Below are 24,684 nucleotides of genomic sequence, written 5' to 3' on the forward strand. Positions count from 1 at the left end.
TCAAAGCATGTCAACCGCATCACACTGGTGAGCCGCAAATGAATATGCACCTGTGATTACTGCACACATGTAATAAATGTTTGTCACTGGTTGGTTCAGTGATGTTTACAGTGAAACCGATTGACCATATTAGGTTCATAATACATGGCAGACTGCAATATCTGTATTAAAGCCTGGAAATAATGTTATTACAGGCTGGTTGTGACAGGAACATTTTAATACACTGACTGGGTGCTTGAACAGACATCACAGTTTCATGAGTCACTATCCCAACTAACAGACTCTCACTTGTTCAACCCATGAAGATGAAGGAATCACAACAGACCAAAGTCAGTCACAGGCATCCAACTGACACTGCACCAACCTCACCAGCCTATCCAAAGCAAAGGCGCATTTCCAGACTCCCTCTACCCAGTTCCATCTGCCCTCAAAATGGCCCGGCCCAAAAGATTTCCAGATATTTGTCAGGACCCCTTCTCAAGTCAAACCCCTCCGTTACTCATGATTGTGATTTAACACAATCATGATAAGGTACTTGACACCATATTGTATTTGTAGGCCTAAAACATGACTGATTAGGTCTTCCCTCTTTCGGGGTTCTAGAGACACAAATCTGATATGTAGATGGCTCATTGTGCCATCACTGATCTTGCAAAGGGACCGGTATGACATAACGAGTTTCAATTGGACTGCACCTTCCATTGCTGACACTATGCCATCCCCTCCTACCTTCCTGAGAGCACACTAATGGAGTGGACTGTTTTATTTTCTTTCCCTTTTCTTCCGTACCACTGACCCCTGCCCCACGTAATACTTTATACCATTTAGCTCTTGAAGACTGCAAAATATGAGAGAGTTTAACATCTAATGCTTACCTATCAGAGTAAAACTACAAACCAGGTACACAGACAGGCAGAGATGAAGAAAAGGGAATTTCCAGGAGGGGCCTTTTAAGCTGTAATGCTGTAATGTTTTTCAATGGTTTCATTCCATCTCTGCCAGAGAAAGTGGTGAAGCATCACAAAAGATTGCAAATAAGCAAGACAAATACATTGTTAGACTAAATGGTATTGACTTGCTTTTCATTGGAAGTACACTATATATTTAAAGCCTCTATAATTTGGCTGGTGTTTGTTAAACATGTCCCAACACTCCATCCACAAGATTGTCAGACTTTACTATAACGATTTCTAATAATGGTGAAACTAGTGATTTAGTTGTCTTCGGTCATGAGAAATGTCTGACTTTGGTTGATATAGGTTTGTATAAAGTAGCACTGCCCTATAAGAGAAAGGCAATTTTCTGGAGCAAATGCTTGCATTTGAACTAATTTGCATACCCATGGTGCCTTGTTGATGTGGCTCTGAACTGGATGTGTACTTCCAGCAATGGTTACTAGGTGGCACTGTGGCATGTGACTTGGCTCAAATGGAACATTGCACTTTCACGTGGAAGATTTTTTTCTTAAGCCTTTTTAAACCCACCATAATTTAGCTGGTTTTACAGTTAAAGTGAGTGACATGCACCATTGGATATCTGAAAGTTCTATTGCTAATAACTTTTGAATTGCATGACGGATTTGGCTAATATTTTCAAAACTAAAGGTTTGTCATGGGCCCCCTAAGACTCTAAATTATGGGAATCATTTGTTAACAACTGAAAGAGTTATTATGAAAGCATAATAGCACTGTTTTTTGCCTATTACGATTCATTTTCTCTTAGAGAAAAGGCCCACATTTTATCAATCCGAAGCACAAAAAATGCTGACGGGAATTGGACCAATTAAGAAACAACTTGGGCACGAAGCATTGACTTAATTTCCGGGACAGGTTTGGGGTTATTCCGTTCAGTAGATTTAAAAATATTTGATGGGGAAGGGGGTGCCCCCTTCTCCCAAAAATATAACTATATCTTCCATTGTGCTTTGCAGCAGAGAGGCTTTTCCGAAATTATATTTGTTTTGCTTGATGCAAACGATTACCGCAGTAATATCAAGGGGGATTGCAAAAACAAAAAGTGCAAAAAAAGCTGTTTGGAGGATGACATTTGTTGAAATCACATTAAGCTAGAGGTGGGGAGAGAAAGAGCACATTGGGCCTCATTACATGGACGGCAGTAAGGGTTTACCGGTACCGGTAAGGGTACCAGTGCCGGTAAACCCTTACTGCCTTACTACGAGATCCCTTTGTGGGACCCTACCTTAACGGCTGGTTTTACCAGCCGTTAAGGACGGGACCCGCAAAGGGACCTAGGAGGTAATTACGGTACCGCAATTACCGCCTTCCCCATTCCCATTGAGCTTTATGGGGGCAAAAATGGGAATGGCGAAGGGCCATGGTAAATGGGGAATTACCGCCCCCACACACCTTGGAATAGGGCGGTAATTCCGCCATTCACCATGGCGGACTCAGTAAAATACCGGCGGCAACCATGGCGCTAATAGCGCCATGGTTACCGCCGTCCGTGTAATGAGGCCCATTGTGTGAGGTTGGGGAGTTGTGGGTGGTCAGGGGTACCCATTACAGTCTGGACGTTTTTGCATTATTGGGGCAAAACAGGCAAATCTCGCAAGATTACTGCATTAATAACGCAAGACACGCTCAGAAAAGAAAATGTGTCACACGAAGGAAAAACAGAAAGGGAGAATAGGAGGGGGCCAAGGAGGTAGAAAATAACTGAGGTAGATGGGGGGCTATGGAAAAGGAAGGAGGACTTTTTTAATTTTCATGTGTTATTGCAGTGATTGGCACATCATTCTTGCTGTAGTGATCGGGGGGATTATCGGGTGAATGGAAACTGAGGGAAAAAAAGGGGGGACATATGTTATGATCACATCTACCAGGCATGGGGAAATGGGTCTTTTTGCCAGTGGCTCTGGTCAGTGGGCCCCAAAGAAACCTATCGGTCCAATATGTGCTATGGGGTGGGCTTGAAAGAAACCTACTGTGCTGAAATATACACTGGGAATGGCCGAAGGCTGTGCTTATGGGCCAGGGTCTATTGGTGGAACATGTACAGGGCCAGGGCTGAAGGCCATGGCTAGTGGGCCTTAAGAAAACCTATTGGCACAAAATGTACAGTGGCCATGGCTAGTGGCCCTTGAATACACTATGGTATAACAAAACCCTTGAAATTCAATGACAAAAACTTTAGCTAAGGGGCAGTTAAGGTGATCAGATATAATGCAACAAAACCCTTGAAATTTAGCAGATGTACGAAATGATCATTTTAACTCTGTGTGTCCCCTGTTGAAAAGCCCACGAGCACAAACATAACAGATGGGATACACAATGACAAACAAAATTAGAGGCCGGCAAAATAGCTCATTGGATTGAGAACTTGCTGCTGCGATCTGTGTGTGATCTGCAGGTTGCAGGTATGAATCCCGCCATGGCCAACTCAGCCTTTCATCCTCCCGATGACGATAAATGAGTATCAGCTCCAGTTGGGTGATATTGTAGGCATATGTGTTCTATGTAATGCTCTTAGGCATAAGCGCTACATAAATAACACATCATTAGATCCCAGGGGTCATCAATGGGGGGATGCCAAGTTAAGATGATCATCACTTCCCACATCCACAGAATTTCAAGTGTTTGTTGCGCTAAATCTGATCACCTTAACTGAGCTTGTGTCAGATGGTTTAATACATTCTTAACAAAAAAATAAAAACCCAGATGCAGCTCTACTCTGATGGATCCTGTGAAAACGGTTCTTGCCATTTTATTTGTTAGCACCTTGAAACTGGACGTGTGCCAGCATTATGCCTGTGCTCAATAAATAATTGTACTACTAGTACTTTACCTGCCTTTACACACGTGGTCGACATTGTAAGTACTTTGGAAGACAGAACATGCCATGATGATGGGCTCCTAATCAGAAATGCATTGCCCACCTGTAGACTGTTTCCACAGGTTTCAAAATGTAGATTGTGTTGCAACATATAAACACGAGTTTGTCATGAAGTGGTGTTTTATGGATGTATACTGAAGGACATTAGTGAAATGGTTTGTGGTTCGTAATACCACTTAGTGACCACACCGCAGCAAGGGAGAGTCCCTTGGTTTCTTCTTTCTGACTTTTCTTTCAGCCCATAATATTTTGCCCAGAAAATGGCTGATTGTTGACATCATTCACAAATGTTGCCACATGTTATTTTGGACACTATTTACAAAGCACACCCAACCCTGATCGAATATCTGCACACAATTCCATCTGATCCAAGTCAAGTCTGTTTTTTAGGAAGCAAACATTAACACACATTGGTAAATTCAATAGGCTCTGGCTTTCATGTGTCAAAGGCATCCTCAATGCCTATAAATGTTATGACCTACAAAAAGGCAAACATTATCTTTCCACCATTAAAGGTGATAACAATAGCTAAACATTTTGCACAAGCAGGTAGACAAACACTTCAAACAAAGAAGGGGACCAAAACAAATATGGTCATTTCAAGCCTGGACAGAGGGGACTTTTTCCATAAGTGGATAGCAACACATCACAACAAAGGCACACAGAGCTTCAGCATTACACAATGCAAGAAACAGACAAAAAAGAGAATAGTGGCGCACCACTGAGGCCGATATGTATTCAAAAACAGTTTCCAATCCCTATCCATGCTAATAATTATTACTTGATTAGATGCTACTAAAGAAACACCTTTGTGCCAAATAAATAAAATATAAAAGAGTTGGGTATGGATCACACAAAAGCTGTAGAAGAAGTAACAGCTAGTCCACATTTAATCAGATTGAACATTGTTTTTATATTTATAGATGTTCTGCAAAGCTATGGTCAGTTCCGAAATACATGTGTCAATCCGCCCGCTGCACTGCTTTCTCTGACCATGTAGTGAGAGCAGATGTGTCGTGCTAACATAAATCAAAACTAGCAGCAGGACACTCGTCATCTTTGGTGTTTGGGCTAGCCAAATATTAGACAAATTAAAGGCTACCGTGCAGCCTTTTGAGTTGGCCGACTATTAGATAAGCTAGATGCTGTCGAGCAACCCTTTGAGTTGGCCGGCTATTAGATAATCTAGATGCTGTCGAGCAGCCCTTTGGACTGACCCACTATTAGATAAGCTAGATCCTGTCAAGCAGCCCTTTGAGTTGGCTAACTACTCAATATGCTAGAGGCTGTGGAGCAGCACTTTGGGCTGGGCAACTATTAGATAAGCTATATCCTGTCGAGCAGCACTTTGGACTGGGCAACTATTACATAGGCTAGATCCAGTCAAGAAGCTTTTTGGGCTCGCCAACTATAAAATAGGTTAGATCATGTTCAGCAGCATTTTGAGTTGGCCAACTACTAGACATGCTAGATGTTGTCGAGTGGCCGTTTGGGCTGGCCACGCATTAGCTAAGTGAGATGCTGTCAAGCAACCCTTGTATATCCAGCTGTCAGACAAGCTAGATGCGGTCAAGCAGCCCTATCTTTTAGCAGCTGTCCCATGGTTCTTATGGATAAAGATTTGCTGCAGAATTGGTCTAATTTGTTAAATAGAGCAAATGCATTACCCAAGATATTCCCATAGTAAGTGTGTGTAAAGCTAAGGCCCAACGTGGCCTGAAAGGGCAAATTGTTTATATTAGAAGAAAGGCAATACATTATTTAAATCTTATGCAGTTGTGAATAGTAGGATCATGCATATATCTTCAGTGCAGTCTTCAAAGAAGCCCTGTCACATAATATTCTGAATATATAATAATGTCACGTGTTACTCTGTCTCACTGTCATGGCACTGTCAATGCCTTTTAGATATCTTCTTACAAAATAGGGATATTCAAACGTATATGTATGTATGCCCTATTGAGAAACCATTACTGCAAACAGAAAAGCAAATTCTAACTACAACTTGTCACTGACTAGTCTCCGTTTTTTCCTTCTTAGACTATGGCATACCAAATGCGGGTGTGCATATCTTGACATGGGGCTTGATCTTGTAAATGGTCCACTTAAAAGGTCATTTAGCTAGAAACGAGTCTAAAAAGGAGGGATGAGTATAATGTGATGGAGGTGTGCTACATTTCATTCTGACACGAGAAAGTTCGGATTCTTTGGTAATTTTCAGAAATCGATCAGTCAAATACCATGAATTCATGACTCCCATATTATGTACGAAGAATTGCTACATGTTTGTGTCAAAAAATTGGATTCATGCATATGGTTTTAGAAAATCTTTGTTATGTCGCTGGTGTTCTGCTATAAGATTGTATCCGAAATGGAAGATTTATGTATGGATGGTTTTGAACAATTCCTAAACACTAGCTTTGCGTTGGCCAACCTAAAAGATCATCATTTTCCGGCCTGCTATGCTATTACAAAATGGGACAGGCCAGATGGGAATCGGACTTGTTCACACCGAAAACGGTGTCAGGCCTTTTGTATGAGGCCACAAACAAGCACATCCATTTGTCAACCTATTGATGAGGTATAGATCATAACCCGTGTATGGACATTCCTACGGCAATTTAGTGTGACACCAAATAAAGCAAAATCATGTATGTTGTTTCTTGAATTCCGATGCTAAGTGTATGTGGCCTAGCAGTTCAGTCTGGGCTTCTCTTATTGGTAGCTGGAATAAGAATGATTAGGATGTGCCTCATCCCCTTCTTTGATGGCAGATGTTTGCCAGAGCTTTGCCAGTGGTTATGTTTATGTTATAGGATTTCATTGATCCCTTTTAGTGTATTTTATAAGTAACCCTAAATTAAAGGGTACATTTTCAGAATGTCTTGGTCACTGTGCTTACAGAATATAGCTTTACTTCACAGATGATGCCAAGGGGGCCCCAGGGGGAACGCGAAGCGTTTCCCCCCGGGGACATTTTTGGCGCTGCACACGGCCAGCGAGTGGCCGTGGGGGGCAGAGCGCCCCTCTGGGGTATTTAAGGGGGGCAGGGAAGGTTCGGGAGGCAGGCGACGGTTGGACTTGGCGATTGTGAAGTCCTGTCGCCTGCTCCTGAGCCTTCCCTGTAGCTGGGCCTAGGGTGTCGAGGAGAAGTGAGGTAGGGGATTGGTTAGGGTCTACAGTTGGGGGTTTGGGTATAGCAATAGGGGGAGGAGGGTCGGCGGCGTTAGTATATATAAAAAAAAAATATATATATATAAAAAAATAAAAGTAAAATAGCAGTGCCATTTTGGGGGTAGTGTACATAAGCGGGCGGCTTGTGCAGCTGGGGCCGCGGTGTCTCTTCCCGGGCCTGGGTTTCCTGGGCGGGAGCCGGGGCACCGCGCGGGGTGGACGAAGAGGGACACCCGTCATCAGGGAGGAAGAAGGAGGGGGCCCGGGAGTGTTGGAGGACCCGGCTGGCCCCTCTTTGTTCCGGGCTTTGTCGCGGGTGCGCTGGCCTGGTGCAGTGCTGAGGTCGTGGGTGGCCGTTTGTCGGAGCCCGTTGTTATCGGGCTCTCCAGGCCTAGCGCGTGATGACGTGCTTTGGCCTGTAGAGGGCGGAGCGGTCCTCTTAAAGGAGCCGCTCCGTTTTCTCTCGGGGAGCGGCAGTGCACTGCGGTGTATCGGTTGGGCCAATAGGGGGCGGGCTGCAGGGTTAGGAAGGGGCACCGGGGGGCCCAAAAAAAAAAAAATTAAATCAATACATAACGATAACATAAAGGGAACAGGAGAGATTGTAGGGGGTTTTCTGGGGGGTTCCCAGCTCCAAGGGTGAGTGGGGGGGGGGACCCTGTGGAGGGTCCTCTAGCAGGTTAGCAAGAGAGCTAGTAGGGGGGTTTCCCTCCAGGCCCAGGGGGGTGTTTGGCCAGGTGGGGGGGGGGATTTAAAAAAAAAAAAAAACATTTTTGGTAAGATAACTAGGTTGTTTTGGGAGCGGGGGTTATTTTATCCCCTGTTGTATTTAGTGGTTAGAGCGTTTTGTTTGGGGGGGTTTCTCCGCGCTAGGGGTTTTTTCTGTCCTCGGGTAGGCCCCGCCTCGGAGGCTTAGGTAGCAGGGTGCGGCAAAGGGGCATAGTTGGGGTGCCAGAAAGGTGGGTGCACGATGGTGGGGCGAGGTGCAAGCAGGGAGGGGTTGGTGGATGCGAGGGCGCTGAGGGAGGCCCTGGCTATAATTAGCAGGGCAACTAAGGCCCAGCTGGGGGAGGTCACGGGTGAAGGGGAGACAAGTGGGGTGAGGCCGCAGCGGAGAGCGGCAGCCGATGGGGCTCTCGCGGCAGTGGTGGCTTGCGCCCCCGCAGCGGGGAGAGGGGAGGTTTGGGAATCCAGGGGCAGAAAGATGAGGAGGGAGATAGACAGGAGGGCGTCCGGGGAAGAAAGGATTTCGGGTGGACAGCCACATGGGGAGGGAATGAGGGATAGCACTAAGGGAGCAGCGAGTGCGCAAAGGGAGGCGGCTCAAAGGAACCACGGAGGGACTATGATGGAGGTGCAGAAGGGGGTGCAAGGGCAGCGGGGAAGAGGGGGGAAATACTTACGGAAGAGTGCGGGTGGGAGACGGAGAGGTAGGTCCCCGTTAATTGAGGTGGATAGGGCGGGGTGCGGAACGGACCCCCCGGGTAGGGTGAGTGAGGTCGGAGGGCGCTGCGCAGCCCCCGCTGGTCAAACGGAAGTAGAGGGTTTGAGAGCGGCCCCTACTCGGTCAACGTACGGAGAGCCTAGAGGGTGCAGCACGGCCCCTAGCAATGAGGACCCCAGGGTGGAGGTCGGAGCGCCTCGCCCGAGAGAAGAGGACCAGGCAGGGGTTTCCACGGCCCCGCCGAGAAGACGTCGAAGGAGTGGCGGGGTGGACACCCCGGGCTCGCAAGAGGATGAGCAACTCGACTGGGGCACGAGCTCGCAGCCGCAATGGTATTTGATGGGTGATGAAATGGGTTTGGAGGATTATGTGGGAGGTGGATGGCGATAGGCGGCGGGTGAAAGGGGGGAGGAGAGAAGAAGATGGGCTTGGGATATGGAAAGACAGGTGCAGGAGGGAAGGGGGGCAAGCGGGAGGGGGAAAGGTTGGCTGGGTGAGTCTGCTGACATGTTTTATCCCCGCAGTAGGAGCCCTTTGAGGAAGGAGATGAGGAGCATTGGTGTGGACGCAAGGCAGCAGACGGCAGGTGCAGAAAGAGGTGAGCGGGAAAGGGAATGGTCATCTGCATGGCAGAGAGGGGTCCCAGGAGGGGGGACGGGAAACGAGGGGTCGGGTTTGCAAGGGATGAGGAAAGAAGTTGGGGTACAGGCCATTGGAGCATTGGGGGTTGAAAAGAGCATTTGCTCAGTGGAAATTCAGACGGACAAAGTGGTGGAGCCATTGGGGCTCGAGGTGCAAGGGGGTAAAGAAAAGGAGGTGGAGGTGAAAGGAAAAGAAAAGAAATTGCCATACATGGGGATAACTAAACCATTGGGGGCGCACTTGATGGCGGCGACCAGGGAGAAAATTCAGGCGGGGGAATTTGTAGACGTTTTTAAATTTCTCCATAGTGAAGTGAGAGCTAAGGAGGGGTCTAAAGAAGAGGAGAGGGAACTGGCTGCGCGACCTAGGGTACGGTGACCATTGAGAATTGGACGTCGGCATTTATTATTTATGCCAGTGTTTATTGTGAAACATTTCCTGAGCGTTGTGTGGCCCTACTTAAATATATGGACGTAATTAGGAAGGCTTTCACGAGTTTTGGGGGTTTTGCATGGGTGAGGTATGACGAGGAATTCAGAGCGAGAATGGCGGAGGACAGTCAAGCGGTCTGGGGAGAGATAGACATGGACCTTTGGTTGCAATGGATGGCTCCAACGAGGCCTGCCCCGACATTGCACACAGCAAGCGGGCTGCCGGTTCCCTTCCGGCCCTTTCTTGGTTGCCCCGCCCATGAAGGGGCGGGGGGAGGGGGCAGAGGGCAGTCCCCAGCGGCATGTTCGGCGTTTAACAAGGACGGCTGCAATAGGTCCCTGTGTAGATTTAGGCATGAGTGTAGCAAGTGTGGTGGAAAACACCCGCTTACGCAGTGCTTCCAACAGGGAGACAGGGGGAGGGGGAGAGGTTCGGGCAGAGGGGTTGTGGGGAAAGGCTTTTATGCCAATTAAGGTGGGGGTTCTGCAAAAATGGTTTCAATTTTATCCGGATAGGGAGGGGGCAAAGATTTTGAGTGAGGGGTTCAGTCAGGTTTTCAGACTGGGGTATCAGGGCCCAAGGGTGCGCCGGTGGGCTGAAAATCTGAAGTCAGCCAAAGAAAATATGGAAGTGGTAGGGAAAAAATTGAGCAAAGAAATAGCGGCGGGAAGGATTGTGGGGCCATTTGATAATCTGCCGGGTGACCTAGTGATATCCCCATTGGGGGTGGTGCCCAAGAAAGCCCCGGGGGAGTTTTGGTTAATACACCATTTGTCGTGGCCGGAGGGCATGTCGGTGAATGACTTAATTGCCCCCGAAGAATGTGGGGTGGTATATGCAAGTGTTGACCAGGCAATGGAGCTGGTAAGGAAGGAAGGGCGGGGGGCCTTCATGGCCAAGTGTGACATCAAAGCGGCGTTCAGGTTACTGCCGGTGCACCCGGAGGATTTTTGGTTGCTAGGTTTGCAGTTTGAGGATCGCATATACATAGACAAAGCCTTGCCAATGGGGTGCGCAATTTCCTGTGCGCTGTTTGAAAGATTCAGCTCATTTCTACAGTGGGTTTTTTCATTTAACTTAGGTTGGGAGAGTGTGCTGCACTATCTGGACGATTTTCATTAGCGGAGCAGATAGAGAGAATGAGTGCAGAGGGATGCTCAAGTTGTTCCAGGAGCTAATGGAGGAGTTGGGTGTGCCGTTAGCGGAAGACAAAACAGAAGGGCCTGCAGTGGTATTGACATTTTTGGGAATTGAACTGGACTCAGTGGCTATGACCTCACGCTTGCTGCACGACAAGGTGAGCAAACTGCTAGTGGAAAAGGCAGTGGGGGCCAAGAAAATGACGCTGGTTGACATGTAGAGATTGGTAGGGCATCTGAATTTTGCATGTAAAGTGGTAGCCCCAGGGAGGACGTTTTGTAGGAACATGGCGAGGGCTATGGCGGGAGCAAAGTGCCCACATCACCGGATAAGAGTATCGGGGTGAGTGCGGGAGGACTGCAGAATTTGGCTGCGTGTTTTGGAGAAGTTCAATGGGGTGTCAATGTGGTTGCAGGGGGACCCGGTGACATGGGAGGTACAGATATTTTTGGACGCGGCAGGAGCGGGGGGTTTCGGAGTGTTTTGGGGGGAAAATGGTGTGCGGAGAAATGGCCTGAACTGTGGCTGAAGGAGGGAAGGAGTATAGCGTTCCTGGAGTTTTTCCCACTATTGGTGGCATTGGAGCTGTGGGGGAAGGATTTGCGGGATAGGAAAGTGAATTTTAATGTGGACAATGAATGTGTGGTCCACGTGGTAAACAGGCAGTCAGCAAAGGATCAGAGGGTGGCGAGACTTATGAGGGAGTTTGTGCTGAGATGCATGGAACTGAATGTGGTGTTTAAGGCAACACATGTGCCGGGGAAGGATAATGGCATCGCTGATGCATTATCTCGTTTTCAATGGCAGAGATTCCACGGATTGGCTCCAGAGGCGGATCAGGAGGGGCAGCGGATTCCCGAAGAGCTGTGGAGGATAGGAAGATGAGAGCGCTGGCTTTGGTGGAGGGTCCATTGGCCGGGGCATCTAAGGAGGCGTACAGGAGGGCATGGGAGGATTTTATTGGGGGGGAGCGCGTAGTTGGAAAGGAACATGGGATGCAGAAGAGAGGAGGAGGGACGATGTCGTGAATTTCCTCCTGAGGTGTATGGACAGGGGATGGTCAAGAGCGACTATAGCGAAGAAGTTAGCAGGAATTGCTTTTTACGGGAAGTGGTTTTGGGGTTTCCAGCCGAGCGGGGGGAAATGGCGAGTAGGATGTTGGAAGGATGGGCAAGGGAAAGTAAGAGGGACAAGGACAGGAGGAGGCCGATATCGGTGGAATTGCTGCAAAGGTTGGTTAAGGCAGTAGGGGGAATTTGCTGGTCGGTATGGGAGGGGGGGTTGTTTGCGACATGTTTTATGTGGCTATTTTTCGGGGCCTTTCGGGTTTCGAGCTGGTGGGGGGAAAGGGGGATCTGGGGGTCTGCAGTGGGAGGATGTGCACATTACAGAATTGGGTTTGGACATAAGGATTAATAAGTCTAAAATGGACCAGAAGGGAAGGGGTTCCTGGGTTTTGTTGGGGCGGGGGAGTAAGGAGTTATGCCCAGTGTTGGCAGGCAGGTTGTGGAAGGAGCGGTGTGGGGTGGAGACGGGCTTGGTGTTCAAGCATGAGGATGGGGCAGCGGTTGCAGCGGCACAAGTTTTGGGGGTACTGCGTAAGGCTCTGCGGGTGTTGGGAGAAAAGGGTGAGGATTTTGGGACACATTCATTCAGGATGGGTGCGGCATCGGAGGGAAAGAGGTTGGGTTTCACGGAGGATAAGGTGAAAAGTTTGGGGCGGTGGAAGTCTGGGAGATACAAGGGGTACGTCAGGGATTTTCATAAGGGAAATTGTTGAAGGATGGGGGGTTTGAGCGGGGCTGGCAACAACGAGGGGTTGGGGGTTACTGTATTGTGGTGGTAATTTTGTAATTTATTTTTCAGATGCTGTGCGAAAGGAGGGGGAGTTGGCACAAGTGTGGATTGTCGGCCATTCAATTGTTAAATGGGCTGGGAAAGAAGCGGAGAAAAGGGTCCTGGGCAGGCAACTGGGGTGTAGCTATAAGGATGTGGTCGTAAGATGGCACGGGTTAGGGGGCCTGCGCTGGGACCAGTTGCTGCCTATGTTGGCAGGGTTGCGGGAGCGCTAAGGGGCGCCGGAGGTGTTGATCATTCACGCTGGGGAAAATGACTTGGTTAGGGATACTGGGGTGGCCCTGCTAAGGAAAATGAAAAGGGATTTGGTCTGGGTGCAGGAAATGTGGCCGCAAGCGGAGGTGTTGTGGACTAAGTTGTTGCCGCGTAGGGTATGGAGGGGAGCAAGGAGCGAGGGTGCTATAGAGCGGGCTAGAAAGGGGATCAACAGAGAGATGGTGAAGTTTTGTGCCTCGGTGGCAGTACAGGTGATGGATCATAAGGAAATAGTGTATGAGGGCTTTATGATTTTTAGGGAGGATGGGGTGCATTTGTCGGTTTATGGGAACAATCACTATTTGGCAGACTTGTGCTGTTGGCTGGGAGATTGGGTGAAGAGTTGGAAATAAAGGAAAAGGGTTGGGGGGTGGGGCAGAAAGAACACCTCGGAGGAGGGTTTTTCTGGTGCCGGGGGCATGGGCCCTTTTGATGTGGGGGGAGGGAAGCACAATGGGGGAATGACACGGGAAAGGAGGGGGTGGTGCTGTTTGCACAAGCGGGCCACCCCCCGGGAGAACAGGTATTGAGCCTGGTGGGGCATGGCCCCATGGAGAAAGCGGGACGCCTGGGAAAGGGGTAAAGAGATGGTAGGGTCCAAGGGACATTTAGGGAGGAAATGGCTTTATTTAATTATTTAATTGTTGGGGAAATGAAAATGTGTAATTAGTTAATTGGTGGTTTAAATATTTCGTTAGTCTGTAAGGCCAAGGAGCCAGGTGAGCATTAATTGTAAGCTTGGGCCTGTCACATTAAAGCAACCTTTTCCACTTTTAAATGAGTCTGGGTTTTTGTGCAGTAAGCCAAAAGGTATGTCTGGGTTTGCTTGCATTTGTGTGCAGAGGGAACATGGCCTAGCATTTTGGGCTGAACTGCTGCTATTGGTGGCAGAGTGAGGACTGAAGAACGATTAGATGGAATCTGCACAGAGTAATGCCAGTGGCAATGATTAATTCATAGCGTTCTATTCATCTTTTTGGGATCTTGTCCCAGCGAATGTTTGGAAAACACTTGCTTGAACCATTTGTAAATGTTTATTTCCAATCACAAAATATAAGTGTGCAGTGTGATGCTTTGCCTGAGAACTTGCCAACTTGGTTTGGATTGTCGGATAGTGGGTACCAATTCAGATATCAACAGAATCTAAGTCATCTGGAGCAGTTGTTAAAGAAAATCAAGAATCAAGAAACAATTTAGATTTTTTTAAAGTAGGTTGAGAAGGATTAATTTTCCCTAAAATGATCGCGGGGTTAGAAAACCAAGCGCAGGAGAACCACCATCAAAGATAGTAATGATTGTTTTAAGTGAAGGGAGATTGGGAGCGAGGATGTATTGTATACTGTTTTGCCAAAGCAAATTACTTCATTGAAATTTACATGGACAATATTACATCATGGGAAAGTAATTCTTAAATGTTTTTTTAGGGTTGGAGGGTTTGTCGGGGAGAGGGTGGTAGTGGCGGGGAAGCAGGGCATGGAGGGACCCTGGCCCACATAATGATGTTTTTTTATATATTGTTATTGAAGTAAATTACAATGAGGTAAAACAACGAAGAACCGGAGTAGATTGTCCAAATTGATCCACCAATTCACATTTTTAGTCTTTACTGCGTCTGATCATGTGACTGTGATGTCAGTCCATATCTCAAAACGAACATTACATGAGAAGGGACACTATTTTCAGAAAACAAAGTGTAACAAGATCTTTTGATTTTCCCAACATATTTGTGTACCTATGCTGGAAAAGTAACGATGGAAACATTCAGCCAGTCCATTTAAATGTCCTAACAGCCAATAGAGTAAAGAAGGTTTACTATGAATCGTTCAAAGAGAGCATCCTCATATTGACCCAAAAACTGTGGAATCTAGCACATGTAGGTTAAGATCTATAGATGGATACAATAGGTCTCACTCATGTAGCACATAGACATTTTCCAAGGAAAAGCCCACACAAGGCTCATAAAGTAAGGATCTAGACAGTACCTGAAATTACAGAACAAAATCACAAACAGATTCATCAAAGGATTAGCGCCTCAAACAGATTCAAGTCGCCCCACAAAGGTGAAAATGGTGAAGAAAATCTACAAGTAAGGGAAAGGAATGTAAGATGCCATGTATTGACCAAAAAGTAGGAAGAGAGAACACAAACAATATAAAAGATTGTAGGATTCACCAAAGTCAAATGAGCAATAGCCGCCAGAATTTAGCTCGGCGGTGTGCTAGGTTAAGCATGTTGCGAGCAAATTCTATATTGATAATATGGCGACCGTAACATGGTGATGTCATTGCATAAGCATGCAATGGTGTCATCCAGGGAAAAGAAATGTGGACCAGTAAAAGTAATGTAATTTAATATTAATATGGCACTTTTATAGCACCCATTGCCATTGGTATAAGAAATGAGTCTGGGAAATGTGTGAATTTATCCAGTACGAAGGCAGGTATGGGTGACTAAGTCTGTGCTAGCGACCCAAGTAGAACTAGCTTGTGATTGGGTGCTGCGAAGGCTGTCAGAAGATCATGCGAGTCAAGGAGTATCAAGGAGACTGATATGTGTCCAGCTAGACCGACGTTTTACTGTGGGACTTAGCTGCATTCCAGTGGCAGAGGTGATGTGTGATATGAGATGGAGTAGCGGGTGATTGCAAATGTTTGTGCATGCTTGGCTGTGACTTTGGGAGGGATACAGCTATCTTCCATTGAGATGGCATGCAATACATACCCAAGAGTCATGGATGATTACTTGTTTCATTGATGGATTGACAATCCTGTCATGCTGGTCTATGGGAAATCATTCTTTGTGTGTTCAGCACTTTCCTGGCGTCTCCTCATGTGACTCATCAATGTCCCTGCCTACCTGTTTGGGGGTGAAGTTCAACTGAGAAGCAGATTAGGTCAGTCAAGACACAGATGGGAAGAGCCAGGTCTTGAGTGCCTTCGGGAAGATGAGGCGATCCTCAATGCAGCAGATGCTAAGAGGGATGGATTTCCAAATTGTGGGTGCTTGAATGGAGAAGAATACCCCTTTTCTGGTTGATTTAGCAGAAAGGATGACAAAGAGGATTTATCGTTCTGGTGTCATTGTTGTTTATGATAACATTTTTATGCATCATTATGTAAGGATACATATTCTTGACAATCCATCTAAGTCAGATAAATAGTCTGTTGGAGACGCTACATAGATGATATTTTCGACATCTGGACTGGTACAGGAGTGGAATTAGATGATGTGTTGGCATTTGTGAACTCCATTCTTCTAAGAATCAAATTTACACTTGAGGTTAGTTCACCAACTCTACACTTCCATGATGTTGAAATTAGCCATGATAATAATAGATTTATCGCCACCATCTTTACAAAACCAACTGGTGTGAATAATGGTCTACTATACAACAGCTTCCACTCACGCTCCATGGGAGAAAGGCTACCATGTAGTCCATTCTTGAGACTTAGAAGGATTATTGCACGGCCTGAGACTTTTGAAACAGAGTGTAAATTGATGTCCAAAAGATACAAATCTAGAGGGTATCCAGCATAAATAGTATCAGAAACTTCTGTAAAGCATCTGCTATTCAGAGAAAAGATCTTTTCAAAGCAAAAACAAGAAATACTGACACCTCCTTCCTTCACATTACATTTTCCACTATACAAAGTTCACAGATCTCAAGATAAATTTAGAAATACAGGAAGCTGCTACATATTGACCCAAAGCTATCTACACTGTTCCCTAGGCTACCAATGATGGCCTATAAAAGCAGTCTGAATTTTAGGGATAAACTGGTATAGGCAGAACGTTTGATGAATTCACAGAAACCTCTTGGCAAACAAAAGACTGGTACCTGTCCTTGCCTAAATTGCAGCAATTGCAATAACAAAAAAAAAACATTAAGCAACTTGTAATACACCAAACATGATTGCTCATGTGGTCTAATATACATCATATATATATATATATATATATATATATATATATATATATATATATATATATATATATATATATATACACACGAGACCACAAGGAATGCATGAGGACACAACATCACTCAAATGAGATTTATTGTTCAAGAAAAGATAAAGAATCCCACAAAGGGAAGTGATTTAGTTAAGAGAAACTTTCTCAGGGAGAGATGTATTGGATTGGCGTGCTTCATACACTGTCTCCTAAGGGTATGAACAAGAGTTTCTCATTAAATTGTTACATGGAGACATTCGACATTCATATGTTGGATATTTATAGTGCAAGCCTGTTTTGTCAAATTTTCGACAAAGTAACTCTTTTAGACATTACACAGAGCTCCACTTATTTGTTATTATTCTCTATGAGCCTCTACCTGCTAATGTTAGCCAAATATGTTATATACTTTTTTGTATTTGTTTTACATTTATGGAAAACATCCTAATGTCTCAATCATTTGCTCATATGTTATGATTTGTTTATATTATCTTCATTTATGTTATTGTTTCCTAATCCTATGTGTCAAGGCTGCATTACCTCCCCTGACCCTAAGTATACGTTTAATATCTGTAAAATTATAGAATTTGTGTTGGCATCTTGCTGTGCATTTGTAATATCATCTTCCTTTAATCATTGAACCCTGCATTGACATGTCAAGGAACATGTACTTGTGGCAGAATCCTGTACGAGAAGAGGCCACTTCAGTAACCCCAACACTGCAGCTTTTGCATCAAGCATCTTCATAGACATGCCAATCACATTGTGCATAATCTACATGTGTTTACCACAGGGTGCTGGATCCATTTTGAGATGGTTATATTGATGAATAATGTTCACCAGAAGCCTTGTCAAGGGTATTCATGATTAGAACTTCTTGTAACGTGTAAACATTGTCTTGCACACTGAAGGATAGGTTTTCTGGTCTCATCATTGTTTTCACACTCTACATTGAGATGCCAGTTCGTTTTGAGTATGATGACTAAAGCATGAACCCCCAATGTGTTGAGGTACACAGGCCCCTAGGATATTAGGGTGATTTCCAATAAAATATTACCAAATGTAATTTCTATGGTTCAGGGAGTATTATGAATTCTACAGTACAATGATGCTGCTATAAATGGGGGATGGTTTATGATCTTGATTCAATAAGAAAGTTAAATAGTTATTCACTGGTAAATTCATACAATTATATAGTCTATGTAACATATAAACATTAATAGACATACCTGTATCAAAGCTGAAACTGGGCACAATATCCAATGTGCCATGAAATGCCCCAGCCCAGGCAGAGGTAGCAGTCGTGGCGGTAGTAGGATCAGTCTTTGCACTGTCACACTGGGGTGCTGAAATCCTGGCTGCTCGCACAGACGGCATCAATAAGGATCCATATCGTGCGTCGAGGTGTGAGCTGGCATGGTGATGATGGTGGTGCATATGTGGGTGCGAGTGGTGATGATGCATGTAGACATCATGCATGTGGGCATACGAAGGGCTCGCCTGAGATGTCAATGGATAATGCCATGTTTCCGATACAGCGGGGGAATGTGAAGGGGCATTCTGATGAAGGCTGTGTCCAGGCCAGCTGCTAAGGTCAGCTGTTGAGAATGTCCCTGCTGCAGTCACTGGCAAGTCTGGATGAACTCCACCCACGCAGGGTGGCGGTGGAGGCTGGTACGAACTGGTCCAAAATGAAGGTGGAAAACTCCCACGTTGGCTTGAAATAGGTGAGCTTTCTGTTAACAGATACAAACAAAATACATAAAATGAGTCATACCTTTTGAAGTACAACCAATGTTTATTTGTTACAAAACGATTGAGTCAGACTCATTTCCACCCCACCATTCACATAAATGTTTTAAGGCATGGATGCACGCAGTTAACCCTTTATCAAGCAAACATTGTTTCACTTCATGATTCATAGTCAGCACAGGTGATCTAATAAATCTAATACATTCTCAGTATATAGAATGCTCTGACTGGCACTGGCCATTTCGTGGATCAAGCTTCAAACATTTGAAATGTACCAGTGCCACAGTTAGCCAGTAGGTTCAGAAGAAGGAATTCTAAGACATAGGGGTGGCCTGCTTCTGCACCAAAACATTAGAAAGACACACTTCTGGAAAAGGCTTACCCTCTCTTTAATTTAGCAAATGTATTCACTGAATGCTAAATTATAATATTGGGATATTAGGAGCACAGTCGAAGGCGATTTGGAGTTAGAGTTCGAGGCCTATGGAATGCTGTTTTGCCCGAACATGCCAATGTTTCTCCTTGGTCACATCTTGTTTTATTTCAAGCATTGTGCCCTGAATTGGTGAAATGTTCTGGACGCATTGTAACCCTATAACAAAGGCCTAAACAAGTCAATAGATATCCCCAATTCTGGCACATGTCAATTCATTGTGGAGTGGGTTATAACATGTGGTGTTGCTTTAGGCATGAGGATCCAATGCTGCAGAAAGTCTAATGCAATTGTGTACAGGTGCCTCTGTATGCACCTTCCATTGTCTTCCCTCAGATGGAGATGAAATTGTTTTCCAATTGATGTACTAGACTAGTTTTGGTAAAGCAGCCGGATGCCTCCATATTTAGGGTTCCACCTGATGAAAAACAATGAGATTTTGGTTGTTTCACTTTGAAGTAGAAAGGAAAGCTGTTGAAGAGTGGACGAAACTCCTAGACATCTCTCTTCTACCCATTCTCTCATGGGGGTGTAGGGAGAGCAGATCAGTACGTTTGCAAACACTCCAATGGATGCAGATTCGGGGTACTAATGCCTCGCACATGCCTTAACATGGGCAAGAAGGCTCCAGGAGCTTGCTATGGAACGGCCACAGACTCTCGGTAACTGGCAATGTGAACAACCAACGTATACAAGAAATGTAGATCTGCTTACATAACTATTTAAGGACATAGGAATGTGGAACGGATAACCAGAGGGACACTTATGGTCCAATGTAGTCATCAGCAAAGAGAGCTCCATCAGTAGGGATGACTATCTTTCTATGGTGCCAACATCAATGACTGGGAATTTCCAAGTGTCCTCTTTCCCTTTCAGATGTGTTTGCAGAACGGCGACTGTAGAGAGAAATACTTTGTCATACGATATGTTTCCCCTTACGAATATACCTCATTCTCTGACCACTTGTGAGCTGTAGTCATTCTTTGCACGTGCACAAAGTGCAACTGACCTTTAGGTGGAATCTATACTGTCCATGATGTAAAAAAAAAATGTTTAAATGATAAGTTATGCCTAAACCACAAAAAAGGTAAATGTCGAGTTGTGTGGGGTTTGCTTTGGATACATATATGACGCGTCTTTCTGAAGCAATGCGACATTGAAGATTATTTTGGGAAGCCAGCGGTAAACGTAATAAAGCAGTGATAATTAGAGGAGACCCTATAAATGCACAGAAGTGGTAAAGAATGCAAACTCTTTAGCTGACCTAGAAGCATATAAATGCATTGGAATTCCATAATCTCAAAGCAGAATGAAAGTAGAGTCTGCTTCATTTTGCAAGAAGAACACCAAAAGCTCTGTGCAGGTTGGCCTATCCAGACTGAGGTCGGCTAAATGCATACACAGAACCCATTGCTGTTTGTTTGGATAGCTTCTACACTGAGCTACCCAAGTGAGGTGCTTGCACTGATAGGCGGACCATAGAAAGTCTTGGCAATGCCAGCAGTTTGAGTGTTTGTTTAATCGACATTTCTCCGGAATTGAAATCACATCATGCGCACGCCATGTATAAGCTACTGCGTCATATGCCACGGGAGAGCCATCATCTCCCGGCGATCCCCATGCTGTGCCTTTGATAGCAATCACATCACATGGCTGCCATTTCAGTCAAGTGCAATGTATGGCCTTCAACGACCCACGTGCGCACATCATTCACAGGTATTGCCATCAACATTCCAGGTACACGCACTATCAGTGGTGAGATGATTCCGTGGCCCTCATTAGGACTCCGGCTAATGCAGGAGTCCGCCGTGGCGGAATAGGGAATTTCCACCTAAAGGTTGGCGGGGCGGTAATTCCCCATGCCACCATGGCCCTTCCCCATTCCCATTTTTTCCCCATAGGGCATAATGGGAATGGGGAAGGCAGTAAGTACGGTACCGCAAATTGCGGTACCGTACTTATTCGAGAGTCCCTTGCGGGCCCCTACTTTAACGGCTGGTCTAGACCAGCTGTTAATGTCGGGTCCCGCAAAGGGACCTCGTAGTAAGGCGTTAAGGGTTTAACGGCGCAGACACCTTTTACAGCGCCGTTAACCCCTTAACGCCAGGGTCCTAATGAGGGCCCATGAGTTAAAAGTGCGTCCAATGACCTGTTAGCAAGCTTCAGTAACAAACATAGGCACTTTGGAACACTTGGAAGTGGGAGGAATCCACCAGAACCAAAATATAAAAATATGTTTTGTATCGCTAAAGCAGACCTAAAGACTATTGGCAGGGATATGCTGCGATAGCATAGTCTTGCCTGGATCCGTTTTGGACAAATAGCACACAACGTTTCCTTCCATTATGCCAAGTTATCACGGAAATCCGTGTTACATTATGCCCATTTTAAATGGCAACAACAAATTCTATAATGCCAAGTAAGGACAGTCACGGGGATTCCATTTTACCCCGTTAGCAGCACATTGGCAGATTCCATTAATTGCCTCAACACAAAGTGCCAGGCTCCGCTGTTGGAAGGCAGCATAGTAGGAAGGATTCCATTATTCCCAGCTTTCAGAGTTATTACGGTTTCCAGCATGCCCCATTAGCACAGTCAGACGTAATCTAGTGGGCCCAGTTAGCATATATGATGGGAAAGGTTAGTGCACTGTGGCCAGATTCCATTATATCCAGTTAGCACATCAGTACCAACTTTCATTTTTCTCATTTACCATAGCTATGCCAGATAGCATTATGCCCAGGGACCATAGTAAGCTTGGTAGCCTTTATTTACAGTTTGCCTCAATATGTTGCCATTGTGTCTATTCCCTGTATTTTCCATGCACTATTTCATGTTCTCCATGAAGGCCGACCACATGTGGTGGGAAGACAAGATGGATGTCAGTTTGGAAGTTTCTTAACTAAGGACTTCTTCTCCCGCTCAGCCTCTTGGCAGTACAGTCCACCTTAAGATCCACTTTAGTGGCCGGACCTTCCCAGGTTAGCACAACAGAGTGGAGTTAACAGCCCTGTGCACTGGCCATTCGTTTGGCCCTTGCCCCGTGAGACTATTGGGGAAGGGGTCCTGCAGGTGCGGAAGAAGGACGTTCTAGGGTTGATCTTCTCCTGAATCTGCTAGGCCTGCTCTCTGTAGGCTGTCGTGTTTAGTGCACAAGGGTGAAGAGTGTGTTCGTCTGCGTTTCCCAGCCGCAACAGTCCAAGGATACGTCCTGGATGAGGGTTCTCTTGATTGTGTTGAATGGAGGGTGTTCTTGGTGACCTGATATGTCAGTTGTGTGATGGAGGACCATCACTTTGTGTTATGTTTCATGTAATGGTTCATGGTTTGGAATACAGAGTATGATTTCTCAGACCCATGCTTTTTTGTCTGTTCAGCAAATCGCATACGTACCTCAACGCTAGTTTCAATGGATTAACCAGAACTCTCTGTAGTGAAGGCCTGTTTGGAGAGTTTTTGACTGGCACAAATCCACTCTTTGCGGTCTTGCATCAAACATACTGTAGGATATGTGTTCCACTGCTGCAGATTGCACTGTACCGAAGTACATTAGTAAATCATGAGTTTAAAAGTCGAGATAACTATTACCTAAGAGGCCGGAGAAGCTACTCAACAGATAACATGTTTGCCATGTAAGTAATGTGCAAAACATGATGTCCAGTTCCCTGTTGGATGGGCACAATTTTCCTTTCCCTTTCTCTAAGGGGGAACATTTACTAATAAATATGTTATTTGTTTAAAGTAATTTTTCAAGCTACTACATAATTGTAATTGCAAGGTTCACCTAATGTGGAGATTGTAGAACTGAAATATACACTACACCTAAAATGGATCTATATTGTATCTGGGATTCCAGGAATGTTAGATGTGTCTCTCATTCCAGCTATCGCATCATATAATCTGTGTCAGTTATTGATTTACACCAAAAAGAAAACATTTGGCAAGGCTGCCCTGTGCTGAGAGGCCATCATAGTTATTCCGAAAAATCGAAACAAATGATGTTTGTGCTTGATGTGTGCACCATAGTAACCAGTTCATGAAGTATCTGCATCAACAGAACCAATGGACAGGCAGTAATCTTGCTATTAAAAAAAAAAAAACATGTGCTACAACTGACCCATGCCGCCCACTCTCTGGCTCTGTTATTCAGTAAACATGGTACTGTTGAGGACTGTTAATAGTATTCCTTCCACTATCCGGTGTGAGCCAGTTGTCATGGCGGGGTCCAGGCAGTCCATCTGGGGTATTAAGGGTAAACAATGTCCCCACAGATCCAGGTGGGACTGAATGGGTGGCCTAATCTCAACAATATACGTTCATTCTGGGGTTGTTCTTTCCTTGGCACAGCTAACCTCTATTGTTGAGAGATTCTGGGCGCATGGCGAATTTGTCTGTGGCAGACACCATGGCATGTACTCACACTGTTGGGCTGGGAAACCAACATTGTGTTAAACATAGTGTTGTGGGGGTTTTCTTATCCTAGCACTCCTTGGCTCTAAAGGTGGTCTATAATGTCTAGTAGTATATGCTGTGTGACAGCCTTCCAGGCTGACTTGTCATACCTGCAATACCTGGCCAGGTGGTGTCTGCAGAAAGGAGAGCCAGGTTGATACTTTTTATTTTGACAGCTAAAGGGAGGCAATAACTGTTACTTGGTTTAGGCATCATGCTGAGTGCCTGTAGCGTCACTGGCATGTAACGTGCCTCAAGTTGGAGGGCTAGACAGTGTCAAGCTTGTGTTACAGGCAAACTTTTCCCGAGGCAAGTTTAATTGCAACATGCATAATATATATATATATATATATATATATATATATATATATATATATATATATATATATATAGTTTTGTTTCTGCTCCTGAAGCACGTCTGAACACTGAAAACATTCCTGATTATTTGAGATTCAATTCTTTAATTGTATTATTATGCCTATTTGACTATTATAAATAATATTAGTAGTGCTAGTACTGTAAGTAGTTGGTCAGATAGCGCAAAGAGTTCAGCACTTACCTGAAACATATGTGTTCAGTCTGCAGGATTAAGTTTTTTATTTATTTTATTCGCGGTGGTACCCACGCAGCCCTTTATCCTTCTGAGGTCATTAAATTGGGAATGAATGACAGCGCTTACGAGTGAGAGGAACACAGTCTGGTGCGCTAAACAAGCATGTGATATTACATAAAACGATGATAATACATAAAACAATGAGAATACAGTGTTTCCTATGACAACAAAATACTGCCTCCCGGTGATTTTGGAGTGCTTGCCTTGACCACAAACTCAGTGATTTAGGATAAAGCTTTAAAGCACCGAATATAAACGCACAGGCCAGTTCTGAACATTAATCAGTCGACCTGACAAATCAAAAGACAATTGTTTGTTTTTCATTAAAATGAGTAGTGGTCAATTGTGAAACAGTTTTCAGACATATAATGGATGCACTGCTATGGAGGCTCATTCATAAGTCTGACGAGTGAATGTACACCAGTTGCCAGGGTGGTGTCAGAGAAACACGTGAACATTTCTTTTGAAAATTCCTCCAAATACTCCTGTGGAGATGTGACTCTCCAATGGAATGAATTGCATCTTGAGTTGATGTATTGGGCCTGATTCTCGAAGTGAATTTCAATGGGATGTCCCCATTGCAACAAGCATTGTGAAGCAGGCCACTGTGTCTACTTGTTGACAGCAGTATTGACGCAGGGGGCTCGTGGAGTCATCAGAGCATGTTGTTCTACATATTTGAAA

General features: G+C 45.1%; 1 protein-coding gene across 2 annotated transcripts in view; it reads right to left on the reverse strand.

The window, feature by feature from the left end:
- Positions 1–24,684, reverse strand: part of VGLL3 (vestigial like family member 3) — a 76,604-nt gene that overhangs the window by 15,657 nt on the left and 36,263 nt on the right. For both annotated transcript variants that reach the window (XM_069636451.1, XM_069636452.1), the window contains exon 3: positions 17,980–18,486. In XM_069636451.1, the coding sequence (XP_069492552.1) occupies positions 17,980–18,486 (507 nt within the window). The remainder of the gene's footprint in view (positions 1–17,979; positions 18,487–24,684) is intronic.

This window comes from Ambystoma mexicanum, chromosome 7p, assembly GCF_040938575.1.
Source record: "Ambystoma mexicanum isolate Mex_15411 chromosome 7p, UKY_AmexF1_1, whole genome shotgun sequence".
Classification (NCBI taxonomy): domain Eukaryota; kingdom Metazoa; phylum Chordata; class Amphibia; order Caudata; family Ambystomatidae; genus Ambystoma; species Ambystoma mexicanum.